The sequence below is a fragment of the Silene latifolia genome, chromosome 4, assembly GCF_048544455.1.
Source record: "Silene latifolia isolate original U9 population chromosome 4, ASM4854445v1, whole genome shotgun sequence".
NCBI classification, from domain to species: Eukaryota; Viridiplantae; Streptophyta; class Magnoliopsida; order Caryophyllales; family Caryophyllaceae; genus Silene; species Silene latifolia.
In genome coordinates this window covers 17,697,768-17,713,318 of record NC_133529.1, presented here as the reverse complement: position 1 = coordinate 17,713,318, position 15,551 = coordinate 17,697,768, and the positions used below count along the sequence as shown (strand labels likewise).

The 15,551-nt window shown below is 43.2% G+C and overlaps 2 protein-coding genes across 2 annotated transcripts in view; one reads left to right on the top strand and one right to left on the bottom strand.

The window, feature by feature from the left end:
- LOC141653130 (ubiquitin-conjugating enzyme E2-23 kDa-like) overlaps positions 1-14,969 on the top strand; it is a 48,100-nt gene extending 33,131 nt beyond the window's left edge. Inside the window, exon 9 of the transcript XR_012547344.1 lies at positions 14,711-14,969. The gene's annotated coding sequence lies outside the window, so the exon portion shown is untranslated. The remainder of the gene's footprint in view (positions 1-14,710) is intronic.
- On the bottom strand, positions 335-5,310 carry LOC141651171 (uncharacterized). The gene is made up of 4 exons (XM_074458893.1): positions 5,244-5,310; positions 4,599-4,966; positions 2,000-4,508; positions 335-399 (listed from the first exon to the last, which is right to left on the bottom strand). Exons 1-4 carry the CDS (start codon positions 5,308-5,310, stop codon positions 335-337), a joined length of 3,009 nt encoding a protein of 1,002 aa, XP_074314994.1.
- Positions 14,970-15,551: the final 582 nt, after the last annotated feature.

The following is a 15,551-nucleotide window of genomic DNA, read 5'->3' as shown; positions in this document are numbered from 1 at the left end:
TAAACACATAATTTAGCAAACAATTAATGTCGAAATAGGATTTAATGTTGATTTACATGTGAAAACATACAAGCAATAAAAGAAATACAATAATTATAAACTACAATAATGAAAATTAAATTAATTACAAAGGATAGGCGATTTATGTCGAAAATACCTTTAAAACGGATAGTTTGAGAAAAAAAGAATAAAAGAAAGAATCAAATAAATTAACGAACGAAACAGAAAGTGATAATACGGATAATAGTTAATTATACGTATGCTAATTAAACTATGTCAAGGCAGAAACGGAGTTCAGGGACAGAAATCATCAGAACAGCGCAGCAGATCGCGCTTACGAAGAGGCGCAGCAGATTCTTTCGCGTCTTTCAAGGGTGAGTTCTGGCCAGTAAGCCGAATCTGCAGATCGTTAATTGGAATTGATGAATTTAATGATGGATTAAAATATTTACTCGGATGGAAGTGATTAATAGGTTAATTACATGTGAATGATGGTCATAGAAACAGTAAAACATGAATGAGATGCAAACGGATTATGAAACAATGATAGAAGTGATAAATATTAATGAGTCCTCTATTGAAATCAATTAACTAGTCTAAACATGATGATACATGACGAATATGCAATGAATATGATAAAAGACGGATTAAACTATATCAAGGACGAATTCCATAAACCCAATATGAACAAATTGAACCTCTAAAACCCGGAATTGAATTATAATGACGAAAACCCGCAAATATTGGATATAAGGGATTTAAGTCGGATTTATGATAATTAAAACATATTAATGAATGATGAATCATACACATGTGATTTATATGTTATCATGACGAAGAATTAACAGACGAACAAGCAAAAGAAAGAATTGAATACGAATTACAGAGGACAAACGAAGAAGAAAGGAAGCAGGAACTGCGGCAGCCTCACAAAGAGGCGCAGCATGAACTGCGCTCCTTCGAAGAGGCACAGCAGTTGTTGCGTCCTTTCTCGACGGTTACTTACTGGAAATCCGCAAAAACAGGTTTTAACAAAGGGTTTTAGAAATCGATTTTAACGGTATTTTCGACGTAAACCTTACAATTGATGATACGAAAAGTAAATACAATAAATAAATAAGGATTATACACCCTCAGACTTACATGTTGACGAAACGAGAAGAACTAAGATATCGATTAGTGATGCTCGACGCGAATGCAAAGAGAGTGCCCTCGTAAGAGGAAAACGATTGATTAATTAAGTTGATTGAGTGTAGTTGGTCAAATTGGTCGGTCATGCAACGGAGAGGCTGGTACCCGGAAAGATCCGAGCTTACGTGGTCGAAAGTTCAAGCACGTAGGCGCCAATAAGTAAGAACAAAGTCTAGAATGCAAAGGGAGAAGAGAAGGGCGGACACTCGCGTGAGAAATATGAGGAGCGAAGGCTCCTATTTATACTAATCACGTGAAGGAATTAGGGTTTCAGAGGCTCTTTGAAAGTGAATCTCGGAAAGATATGAAAAAGATACGTGAAACATGCGAGAAAGGGCACGGGAAGAGGCGCGGCCCACACTGCGTCTCTTGGAAGAGGCGCGACTCTGCTGCGTCTATTCCCAGGAGGTTTCCTCCTGCTGAAGAAAGATTTCCGCGTTTGAGTTATGGTAGGACGGAAATAATTCGAATATCTTATGAATATTACGAGATATTATTTGCCAAAAGATAAAATTTATGAAGTATGGAATAGAAATATCCGGAACATTCCAGAACATTCTGACTCGGGATTTAACGGTTATCAGAAAATAGAGACGGTTTTTGACCCGGACTCCGAATGTACTCTAATTACTGCCAAAACGACCGTATCGGTGCGTAGATGACATCTAAGAGGTAGATATTTAATATTTGAGCAATCACTTGACGATAATCTTACGAACTGTCACAAATCGTTTCGCGTATCAAACATGCGGCCCAATCATCACCGGGTGGTTTGCGGGAGGTGCAGAAACGAGGTATCTACACTTACCCACTATGTCCAAGCCCCACATCATGAATGGCCATGGAGAGATAATCGGATGCATTGGTTCTGCTGGCTGGTGGATTGCTGGAGCCGCCTTTTGACATGACTCACAGCGTTTGGCATGATTTACGGCGTCTGTCATATGGTGGGGGCCGAAATACCCCTGTCTCAAGATTTTGTTTGACAGACTTCGCCCTCCAGCATGGTTCCCGCATTCTCCGCTGTGCACATCTTGCAGCACTGTTTCTGCTTCCTCTTTGCTTAAGCACCTGAGGCATGGCCCTGCCAATGACTTTCTGAAGAGAATATTATCAATCATAATATATCTGAAAGCTTTTATTCTGAAACTTTGTGCTTCCTTTCTGTCTTCAGGGAGTGTCCCATCCCTTAGCCAATTTAGGTATGGAACCCTCCAATCTGCATCCTGCTGTCCTACTGTGGAAACCAGCGTTCTGGCTCCCTGTGCACACTGTATGTATACATCCTTTTTCACTGGATCCTGATCTGGCTCCTTCTGGATGGCTGGGGTCAACACATGGGTAATCGGTATGTTTGACAGTTCTGTGGGCTGGAAGGTTGCTCCCAACGTTGCTAGGGCGTCTGCCTCCACGTTCTGATCCCGTGGCACCTGAGTGATCTTGAATGTTCTAAACTTTGCTTTTTGTTCCGTGGCTATCTTCAAGTAGGCTATCATCTTTGAATCTCGTGCCACATACTCGTTGTTCACATGATTTACCACAAGTAAGGAGTCACTATACACCCTCAGGTTCCTTACCTTGAGCCCTGACGCCATCTGCATCCCAAGTATAAGGGCTTCGTACTTGGCCTCGTTGTTGGTTGCCTTAAATTCACACCTAATAGCTTGTACTATCATATCTCTTTTAGGAGATCGCAGGACCAAACCCACACCAGCCCCTCTTGCATTTGAGGCTCCGTCAATGTATAGGGTCCATATCTCACCATCCTGACTCCCCATCATTGACAGCATTCCTTCTTCTGCCTCCCCACGGGTAGCGGGGCAAAAGTCAGAGACAAAATCTGCTAGGGCTTGGGATTTTATCGCCGTTCTGGGTTCGAATTGCAAGTCATACCCACTAAGATGTACCGACCATTTAGTCATTCTACCCGAAAGTTCAGGCTTCCTCATAATAGTCTTTAGCGGGTAGTTTGTTATTACATGGATGGTGTGAGATTCAAAGTACGGCCGCAGTTTATAAGAAGCAGTAACCAAAGCCAATGCTAGTTTCTCAAAGGAAGTGTACCTGGTCTCTGCAGGAAGCAGAGACTTGCTAACGTAATACACGGGGTGCTGCACTCCTTCTTGCTCTTTGACCAAGACTGCACTTATAGCTGCTTCCGTGATAGATAGGTACAGGAATAGTGGCTCCCCTTGCTCCGGCTTTGCGAGTAGCGGCGGCGTGCTTAGGTAGCTTTTGAGTTCTGCGAATGCTTTTTCATGTTCCATAGTCCACTCGAATTTCTGACTCTTCCTCAATATATCATAGAATAGCTTGCACCTATCTGAAGCCCTTGATATGAACCTGTTTAGGGCCGCCACCTTCCCTGCCAGCCTTTGCACATCCTTTGGCTTTTGGGGAGATTCCAGCTGGAGTATTGCTTTTATCTGTTCCTTGCTTGCTTCAATCCCCCTCTGGGTCACCATATACCCTAAGAATTTTCCTGAAGATACCCCAAACGAGCACTTAGACGGATTAAGTTTCATTTTAAATTCCCTTAACGTCTGGAAGGTGTCTGCCAAGTGTTCCATGTGCATTTCTGCTTTTCTGGACTTCACCACCATGTCGTCGATGTATACTTCTATGGTCTTTCCTATTTTCTGCTTGAATATTTTATTTACCAACCTTTGATAAGTGGACCCGGCGTTCTTTAGGCCAAAGGGCATGACCTTGTAACAATATATGCCTCTTTCCGACATGAATGCTGTTTTATCTTGTTCTTGTGGATGCATCTTGATCTGATTATAGCCGCTCCATGCGTCGAGCAAAGTGAGTACCTCGTGTCCCGCAGTAGCGTCCACCATTGCATCGATATGTGGCAGTGGAAAGGGGTCCTTGGGACAAGCTTTGTTTAGATCTGTGAAGTCTACGCACACCCTCCATTTGCCGTTCTTCTTGGGCACCACTACCACATTAGAGAGCCACTCGGGGTAGCTAACTTCCCTAATTTTATCTGCTGCTAAGAGACTGTCTACTTCTTTGTTAATGACCTCATTTCGTTCTGCCGCAAATTTTCTTCTCTTCTGCTGTACCGGAGTGCAGCTTGGGTTCACGCTTAATTTATGCAAAATAACGGATGGGTCTATACCCACCATATCATTGTGGGACCAAGCGAAGCAATCCATGTTGTTTTTGAGAAATTGAATCAGCTGGCTGCGCAGCTCTTCACTGCAAGTTGCTCCAATCAACACTGTCCTATCCGGGTGTTCCTCGTCCAGGTGTATCTGGTCTAGTTCCTCTGAGGGAGGTTCCTTGTATTCTGTCGAGGTGCCCCGGTCCTGTAATTGCTATGAGGGGAGCTTGGTTGTAGCCTTGAGGGCTTGGGCGTAGCAGTTTCTGGATTCCTCTCGATCTCCTTTTATTGTAACCGTGCCCCATGGTGTTGGGAACTTGAGACACTGATGATATGTTGAAGGCACCGCCTTCATCTGATGCAGCCACGGTCTTCCTAGTATCACGTTGTAGGTGGTTGGACCCTCGATGACTAGGTATCTCACTAGTTTATTAACTCCTTCAATATATGTTGGGATGGTTATCTCACCCACTGAGTGCGCAGTCTCACCACTGAATCCCACCAGGGGCACAAATTTCTTTATCAGATTCTCTTTATCGAAACCCATGGTTTTGAGGGTTTCGAGCATGATAAGGTTCACAGAACTCCCTGTATCCACTAATGCTTTTCGCACGGTGCAATTGCCAATGGATAACGTTATAGTTAGGGCATCGTCGTGTTGCTCTGCACCGCTTTATATGTCAGTCTCGTCGAAAGTTACAGGGGGTAAATTGCTCTGGCTTACTCTGTATGAAGTTTCTGGATGATCCCCTTTACTTACGGTGGCTTTCCTTTTGGCAGCGGAATATGTCAAACCTGATAGCTCGATCCGCTTTGTTATCACGTTAATAATTTTCGTGCATATAGGTGGAGCGAAGGAAGCACCCGATTTGTCTTTGCTTCTCTCCTATCCCTCGCTTGCCCCACGTGATAACAGGTGGTCCAAGTTTCCTTTGCGTACCTGGAAATTCACCTCCCTCCGCAACCTGTAGCAATCTTCTGTCCTGTGACCTATGTCCTGGTGCCATTCACACCTCTTGCTGATGTGTCTGTCGTCGTTTGGTCGATCCTGAGTGGGAGGCTTTGGCCACCTCACCTGATCACCCAGGCTTCTAAGTGCTTTCAACAACCCTTCCATTCCCGTGTTGAATCCGTATTCAGATAGCTTAGGAGGATGCGGAGAGTCGTCAATTTGCTGAGTCTTTTATGCTATTCTGCTGATATTGGGTCTGCTGTACGGCTTAACTCGTTCGTCTTTCTTTTCGGTTGACAATTTCCTGCTTGACTTGTCGAAGCTTGTTATTCCCTTTCTAGCCTGTATATCCTCTTCCAACCTTAACGCCGCTGTAGCTCTCTGCTGGACTTCTTCGAACCTCTCATAAGGATACATTGTTAATTCCTTGTAGAGGTTTGATTCCTTGTCCAGGCCCTACCTAAAGGCGTTGATGGCCGTGGACATATCGCAGCCTCGTATGGAGACTTTTTCTGCATTGAACCTGGTGACGTAATCTTTGATTGATTCACCTATCTCCTGGACGATCCTGTATAGATCACTTGGCTGCTTGGGTGTTCTCCGGCTGCTGGAGAACTGTTGGTTGAATGCGTTGACCAGATCGGCGAATGAAGATAGGGTCCCGTTAGGTAAGCCGACGAACCATTGTAATGCTGCTCCGGTTAGGGTCGAACCAAATCCTTTACACATATATACCTCTTTTGAGGTTCCCGTGGCAGTGGTAACCATCATTTTCTGCTTGAATTGACTAATGTGATCGCAGGGGTCTGTGGTTCCATCGAAGAGGGTCATCGTTGGGACGCTAAATCCTTTTGGTAAGGCCACCGTAGCTATATCGTCGAAGAAACGGTGAGTCGGCATAGCTTTCTGGTGCAGCCATCTCCATAGGCAGAGGCATTCCTGGGACCCTCCGGAGGAGGCTCCGTAGTTCCTGGTACTGCTGTTCTATGTATGTCTCTCTCCTGGTGGGTCGCAGATGCTCCTGTGACTGATGTCCTGTTCCTCGTACGAAGTTTTGCTGTTCCTGGACTACTGGTGGGTGCATCTGCGACGCTGCTGCCGCCGGGGTGCTTTCCCAGGTATATTCCACTTGATTTGTAACTGGAGTCCTGATCATTGGGACCGCAGCTACAGCCCTGTTCCTCTGGCGTTCCTCTGCATCCGATGCGGGTGCAAGCTCTTGGCGCGCTGGCTCCTCATCTGATGTCAATGCCCCCAGTCCAGTTGGGACCAGGCCTCCTCTTGGCTGCGGTGTTGCATCCATATCCAGCCTGAGCGCCACTTCGTGCGGCAATACCTGTGTCTGCCTCCGGTCTCCACTTCCTCCTGGTGGCCCTCCGGATCTGTCTTCTTGCATCCAAGGGGCCGAACTAGCGGCATGGCTCCTCAACTCGTTGATCTGTGCTCGGAGGAGATTGTTGTCCTTTTCCATCTGGGTTCTCATGCTTCTATTCTCGTTTTGCATTGTCCGGATTGTCCTTGCCAATGTGTCCAATCCGCTTATCATGATGCTGGTGGGACTTAGAGGAGCCTGAACCTGTGGCCTAGATTGTGCTCCTCTTTCAGACTGTGTGACTCCCTGCTGTCCCTGAACGACTCCTGGATCTCTAGTCTGGACCCTCCCCGAAGATGGGCTTGCTGCTGCCTGGGAACTTTGACTCGCTGATCGCTTTGTATCCGAGCAGCGGTGGTGGTCCGGACCGGTTGTACGTCTTTGCCGCTTTGCTGGCCGCCGAGGAGATGGTGCCTGTGTCGCCGAGGGGGCGGTACTGTGTTCTTCTTGAGCTGAGGGGGCGGTACACTGTTTCTTTGGGGCACCGCTAGTGCTGTCTGGGTTGGTTTCCTTGTGTCCGGACATGTTTTGATTGCTAAGTGGACTGGCTAACGAAGACGACCACTATGCCCCACGGTGGGCGCCAAACTGTTTTGGTAAATTTCTACCAATTTAGGGTTAAAGTAGTCTTAACGTTAGGTCTGAATTATGATTTGTTAGATTGTTGTATGTTAACCTATATGAGCGACGTAAATAAAGAACGCAGGCAATTTTGGTGACGTGGAAAACCCGATGTGGGAAACAACCGCGGGGGGAGACGAAATCCCACCAATATTTTCACTATAATTCGAGAGGAAGTACAGTTTGTTCGCTTGCTATGAATGCTAGGGTTTAGTTCTCGTATTTTCTGATGATCTTTCTTCTTTGCATTGAGGCTCTTTATATAGGGGAGCTCGATGAGCTAGGGTTTCCTGCTTTCCCTCCAAGTTATTCCTAATTTGACACCGGGTAGGACTTTCCTTCTTTGGATTCGGCAAGAGGTTGGACTCTCACACGCTTCTTCCGCACAGATCAAAGCCCACATCCTGCGCTACTTGCTGATGCTGTCACCCTGACTCCCTGATACCCTGCATCCCGCAATGCTTCCAGGCCTGCTGCCCCAAGTCAGCCCATATCCAGATTTTGGGCCTAACAATTTTTGCAAGTGAAGACAAAACAAGATTCCTATGCTATCAAGTACATAACCTTTGTGTATGTTGTTTTGGTAAAAATTTACCAGGTTATTATTCTAATTTGTGAGTTATGGCCTCCTGATGAAATAAAATGCAATGATATGGACAAGCGAAAATGCAACAAAATAAGAGAGTGACACGAGGAATTTTGGTGACGCGGAAAACCCGGTGTGGGAACAACCGCGAGGGAGTCGGAATCCTACCAATTTAGCACTATTTTTAAAATATTTTTACGATTTACAATTGTTTGGTTGATTAAATGTCTTTATGACAAATCTGCAGATGCTAAAATTTCCAATTTTTTCCCAAGTTACCTTGTTGCCTAACTAAGTAACTAACAGTCTCCCTGAAATTTTCAATTTATGTTCTTGCACACATAACTTCGAATCCTGGCTCCGTGCCTCCGTCAGTGTGCTTATAGTTGATTACTTGTTTTACTTGTCTTATTATACAAGCCTACATGGTCAGTTCTTCGGAATTAGTCATTATTTACATTTCTCCGGATGTTCATGATTTGCTTTAGGAATGGAACAAAACTGAAAACGTATAACTACACCTATTACCTTTTAATCTGGCATTCCTTGTTATGCTAACCGGAGTCAGATCATCATTTTGGTTCTACCAGTAACCTAACTGTTTCCATGTCACCTGCAGGATACATGAAAGACAAATGTTCTGCTGCTCATTCTCATGATCATTGATCAGGATTCTCATGCGAGACAAAATATACTGTCATACTTAGGCTGTGAACTATGTTGCTATGTTAAGGTCTGGCTTTTTTTTTCTGGGCACCATCAAGGTCAATACAGGTTTGATTAGATTAGTTACTCCAGGGTGGCAATGCTATTCGACTGACGTCGAGTCCTTTTGTAAGTGTAAATGTTTGCTGACCCTCGGTTACCATGCTCTTTTTGCCTTGGTGTGGCATGACTAGTTAACTAAACACTCATTTAATTAGGATTAGTTCTGTAAAATATTACCTTTTACCTTTTGGTAGTAAATCTAGATGAATTGTTGGCATAGCAGTCGGTGCAACCATTTTGATTGCCATTACAGTTTAAGGCGATCCATATTCAGTTCAACACATCATTGTGTGTCGGCGTTAGCCGTTAGGTGTAGACGGGGTGTCTCAGTCATTTGCTTACCTTTCTATGTTAGGAATATTTTTGAAGGATAATTTGATCATCCGTATAAGCTATTGTCTATTTGTCACTCAACAATACCACCCCCAAATGTGCCCCTCATTTTTCATTGATCTTTGTGTGCCAAAACTAAAGGTAAACAAATGGCTGTGACGAAGGGAGTATGATTCAAAGTTATGTTGTTAATCAGTACTCTTCCCAACACTCGCCCTTATGAGAGAGCTTGGTGTTGCGTGAACATTATTAACAAAGGGAGGGCATTTTCTGATCACTACATGGCTTCAGTACCTTAATGTTTCCTATAGAAGAATGTAGTGACGATGGAGTTTTTTTTAAATAGTAGATACGGGTAGACCTGACAAACGGGTTAATCGGGTTGGGTTTGGGTCGGGCCAGCTCGGGTATGATCAATTTGGGTCTCCCATTGATTTCGGGTTAATTGAGGTGAGGTTGGGTCATTTCGGGTTTCAGGTACGTTATGGGTCAAGAAAGTCCAGGTTATGGTCGGGTCGGGTCAATTCGGGTTTTTGGCCACATTCGGGTGATGTAGTTTGGGTCAATTTTGGGTCTCGGGTCAGTGTTTTCGGGTCGAGTTAATCGGGTTACTTTTACCAGGTCTAGGTATGAGTGATTAAATAATGTGCGACTCTTCAAATTATGCATTTTTAAGGGCTTTTTTTGTCAAAAATTATCTTATATTTAGGGGTATTTGTAAAAAAACTATCTTATATTATTTTTCTTGTTTTAAACTACCTTTGTTTTCTCTTTTCTTGGTCAAAAACTATAAGACAAGGTAAGACTAGGTTTTATTGTAATGAGAATTGATGATATATTGATACTGAGTATTACATGTATATATACTACAGCTATTGAGTTAAATTAGGATAGGAGCCTTTGTACAATCAACTAATTGATGCTATTGCTATATTTATAAATATTTGACAGCAAGAATGATATGATTATGAGGTAAAGATTTGATCTTGTTATTTTGAATTATTGGTTGGTGAGATATTGTTAATACGCCCCCTCAAGTTGGACGTTCGGTCGATAAGTCCAAGCTTGTTTCGTAACTCTTGAAATTGTAATTTGTGCAGTGGCTTGGTGAGGATATCTGCGATCTGGTCTTTGCTGGCAACATGGGCGATTCGAATGTTGTGTCGTTGGAGCTGATCTTTGACAAAGTGGAAGGATATGGCCATGTGCTTCATTCGGGAGTGAAAGATTGGATTTTTGGCGTAGAGTGTGGCGGAGATGTTGTCACAGAAGATTGCAGGTGGTTGGGTGACAGATATACGGAGTTCAGAGAGGAGATTCCGAAGCCAGAGAGTTTCTGTTGTGATAGAAGCAACTGCGCGAAATTATGCTTCGGTGGTGGAGAGAGCGACACCGGTTTGCTTTTTTGAAGACCAGGAGATAGGATTGCGTCCCAGGTAGACAATGTAGCCTGTCGTCGAGAAGTATGTATCTTTATCACCTCCGTAGTCTGCGTCACAGAAGGCATGACGACACAGAGGTGTGACTTTGTAGAGTTGGAGACCGTGGTGTTGGGTGCCTTGGAGGTACCTGAGGAGACGTTTTAGGGCCGTCCAATGGTTGGCAGTTGGGTGATGAAGAAATTGAGCAAGACGGTTCACAGTAAAGGCAATGTCAGGGCGAGTGAGAGACAGATATTGTAAGCTTCCAACGATGACACGATACGTTGATTGGTTATGAACGGGTATTCTGTCTTCTCGGAGGAGTGAGGGTGATGTGGCCATCGGCGTAGTGATGGACTTAGCGTCGGCCATGTTGTATTTAACTAGAAGGTCATGTATATATTTAGATTGACTAAGGTGTAGTCCGAGATTATTCGGAGTAACTTCGATACCAAGAAAATAGGATAGCGGTCCAAGGTCTTTTAGGGAAAAACGATTAGATAGGTTTGTAATGAAAGCTTGTAATTGAGTTAAATTAGGTCCTGTAATGATAATGTCATCGACATAAATGAGCATGTATATGATGTTGGTCTTGGTTTGTAATATAAATAAAGATGGGTCGGAGATGGATTGACTAAAACCGAGAGTGATAACATAGGATTTGGGCTCAGTGTACCAAGCTCGCGGAGCTTGTTTTAGGTCATAAATAGCTTTTTGTAATTTACAAACGAAATCTGGTTTAGATTGATCGACGAAACCAGGTGGTTGAGTCATGAAAACATTCTCGGTTAGAGTGCCTTGTAAGAACGCGTTGTTAACATCGAGTTGGCGAATGGGCCAAGATTTTGTTACAGCTAATGATAGGATGAGACGGACGGTGGTGGGCTTAATAACGGGATTGAAGGTTTCAGTGTAGTCTATGCCTGGTTGCTGGGTGAAACCTTTAGCAACTAGGCGGGCTTTATGCTGTTTAAGTGTACCATCGGGATTAAATTTGTTGCGATACACCCATTTACATCCTACAACGTTGTGTGCGGAAGAGCGTGGAACTAAGGTCCAAGTGTTGTTTCGTGCAAGAGCATCATATTCATCTTGCATCGCTTGGCGCCAATGAGGGAGGACAAGTACTTGTTTGACGGTGTTGGGAAGGCTTGTAATTAAGGTTGATGCATTAGCGGTTTTAGCATATTTTGGATTTGGTTGGCGGATATTATTTGTGAGTCTGGTTTTGACCGTGCGAGGAGGAGGGATGGGTTTTGACCGTGTTTTAGGTGGAGCGGCAACATTAGTGTTGGTAGAGGAAGGATTAGTAGATGTGGCCGTGGGAATGTCGACCGAAGGAGTGCTAACTGGGCCCGTATTGGTGATGGGTTTATCAACATTTTGCGGAGCAGCTGCGGAGGGTGTGCGACGGGAGTAGACATGTTGGACGGGGTGTTTGGATTGCCGTGGGGGAGTAGTGGAGGTCGAGACCGATGATGGTGGGGTGCTGTCAACAAGAGGAATAATCGGAATAGTAAGTGTAGTCCATTCATCGATTGATGGAGAGGGTAATGGTTCTGAGTTGAGTTTTGCAAAGAGATAGATGTCATCATAAAATTTAACATGACGGAAAGTGTAAATGCGATGGGTTTTTGGGTCAAGACAATGAAATGCACTTTGTGTATTGGAGTATCCTACAAAAATGCATGGCACAGAACGGTTTTCTAATTTGTGTTTTGTATATGGGCGAAGCCATGGGTAGCATAGACATCCAAAGTTATGAAGGTTGGTGTAGTCGGGTTCTGTATTGTGAATAATAGAGTAAGGAGATCGACCATTGAGAGACCGAGTTGGTAGTCGATTTATAAGATAGGTGGCGGTACTAAAAGCAAAAGTCCAATACTTGTTGGGTAGATGTGCATGATTAAGAAGGGCGAGGCCCGTTTCAACTATATGACGGTATCGGCGCTCGGCATATCCATTATGTTTTGGAGTATGCGGAGGGGACGTTGAATGAGAAATGCCATTGTTAAGCAAGGTGTTATTTAATTTGATGTATTCGCCTCCATTATCGGAGAAAAAATGTTTTATTGGTTTGTCAAGATATTTTTCGACTAGCGCTTTAAATTGTAAAAATAAACTAGTAGTGTCGGATTTTCGTTTTAATGGATACATCCAAATATATTTGCTATAATGATCAACAAAAACAATATAGTACTTATAATGGTCGTATGAGGAAATCGGACTGGTCCAAAGGTCCGAAAAACGAGTTCTAGTGCGGAATTGGTTTTAAATGTGGAGGTCGAAAACGGTAATTTCTTGCTTTTGGCAAGATTGCACGATTCACAATGACAATAATCTGGAATAGTAATTGATAAACTTTTATTAATTTATTTCATTACATCATACGTTGGGTGGCCTAAACGATGATGCCAAGATAATGAGAGCGGTCCTTTAATAGAGGTGTAAGCTTTCGGGTTTGAAGGAGACCACTCGTATACTCCATCTTTAACTCGGCCCCGGAGAAGAGTTTGGCCCGTTGCTATCACCTTAATAACAAAAGAGTCATGTGAAAAAACAACAAACGCGTTATTGTCACGACATAATTGAGAAATCGAAATTATATTCCTTGAAATTCTGGGAACATGAAGTACGTTATTAAAATTGAGTGAATTCAATTGAAAATTACCTATATTAGCAATCGGAACTGCAGATCCATCTCCAATTAAGAGGTCATCCGAGCCGGTGTATGGGGAGTGAAAGGCAAGGGTGTCCAGATCAAATGTCACGTGGTGGCTCGCACCACTGTAAAGTAGAAAGTTCGGGTTAGGGTTTGGAGTCGCCTGAATGTTGGTGGCAGTGTGAACCTGAGGTGCGGCCGATGGCTGGCGGTTGAAGGACGGCGCGGGGAAGACGATGTTGGGGAAGAGGCGGCGAAACAGCGGACAGTTTGCAATGACGTGCCCGATTTCACGGCACCATTGACAACGTCCTTTGAAAGGACGAGGATTGGAATTAGTGAGAGGCTGAGTTTGGGCAACATACTGGTTGTTTGCCGGAGTCTGATTGAAATAGCGATTTTGGTTGCGATTTTGGTGGTGGCCGCGGTAGGCAGCGTGAGCAGAGGGGGTAAATTGATTTGAGGTTGGTTGAGTTTTAATCAATAATTCATGTTGTAAAAGTTTTTCGTGAAGAGCCTCAAAACTGATGGTTGTGTCTCGGGCTCGGATCGTGTAAATTACGGGTTTATAAAGGTCATAGTCGAGTCCTTTTAAAACTTTGGAAACTATGTCTTCTGGGTCAATTAACTTGCCCATGAGAGCAAGTTGATCGACACAAGACTTGATATAATGGATATAATCACTAATGGATTGTTCCGAGGTTTTAACTATCGAGTCTAGGCGGTCTTTAAGCTGCTGAATGTGAACGCGAGAAGGATTCGCGTAAGTATGGGCAAGGATTTCCCAAGCCTCTTTAGCCGTTTTTTCCTGAATGATGAGGGTTTGGAGGGCGGCAGTGAGGGTGCCCATTAGAGCACCGAGAATGAGCCCGTCTTGTTTAAGCCAAGACATATGGGCGGGGTTGGGGACTTCCTGGTTTGCCTCATTAATGGTGGTTGAGGGCGTAGTCGGTGTTGAGCCATCGAGAAATCCGAATAGACTCAAGCCAAATAAGATGTTTGTTAGTTGAAACCTCCATGAAACATAGTTCAAGGGGGTCAGTTTGATAACATTGTTAAGGTTTGGTGCGGTGAGGGGTTGATCAGCGTTATGCGGGTTGATGATGGCGGTGTTGCTGAGATCAGTGGCCATTAAAAGGGATGAGGAAAGAGCGGAGCGTTTGAATTGGTGGCGTTTTGGTCGAAGTTGGTTGGATCGTGTGGAGCTCGAAGATACCATATAAGACAAGGTAAGACTAGGTTTTATTGTAATGAGAATTGATGATATATTGATACTGAGTATTACATGTATATATACTACAGCTATTGAGTTAAATTAGGATAGGAGCCTTTGTACAATCAACTAATTGATGCTATTGCTATATTTACAAATATTTGACAGCAAGAATGATATGATTATGAGGTAAAGATTTGATCTTGTTATTTTGAATTATTGGTTGGTGAGATATTGTTAATAAAAACTACCTAAGCTCACGATATGACGAGAATTGATTGATTTAGCGACATTAACTTATCTCACACAACTCTTTAATGTTTAAATTATGCCTAAACCAGATCTTGGGAAGTCATGATGTACTTGGAATTGAGAATATGGTGTAAAGGAAAAAGAATGCACCCAATGAGAAAGTGACAAAAGCTAAAACTTGGATTGGGGACCATTAGGCTTCTTTTCAACTGAAGACAAACGATTAGGCTATAAATTATGTTGCTATTTTAAGGTCAGTTTTTTTTTTTTTTTGGCACCATCAAGGTCAATACAGGTTTGAGTCGATTAGTTACTCAAGGGCGGCAATGCTCTTCAACTGACGTCGAGTCCTTTTGTAACTGTAAACGTTTGGTAACCCTCGGCTACCATGCTCTTTTTGCCTTGGTGTGGCATGACTGATTAAATTAGGATTAGTTGTGTAAAAATTTAGCTTTTGGTAGTAAATCTTGATGAATTGTTGGCAAAGCGTAAACAATCAAATGGAACGGCCTCAAAACAGAATACGTAAAGAACTCATCAATGAATCGGTGAAGTATAACACAATACTACTTTATATGGTGCCCTTTTGCAACTATGAACTACCTTGTAATAGAGGTCGGTTTAAGATTAGGTTTTTCACTAACATGTATCATGTTTCTTTGTGGTTGGATCCGTTTTACATAATATTTGTTTAAAACCGTCTTAATAAAAGAGAGTAGTTGGCAAATTCACCTAGGCCATCAATCACTGATTCACTTCAAATAAAACCGACCTGATCCAGACAATAATCGTTACTAGGTGAAACACGAATTCGACAAGAATTGTGGTACATAATATTTGTTTAAAACCGTCTTAATTAATAAAAGAGAGTAGTTGGCAAATTCACCTGGGCCATCAATCACTGATTCAATTCAAATAAAACCGACTTGATCCAGACAATAATCGTTACTAGGTGAAACACGAATCCGACAAGAATTGTGGTACATAATATTTGTTCAAAACCATCTTAATTAATAAAAGAGAGTAGTTGGCAAATTCACCTAGGCCATCAATCACTGATTCACTTCA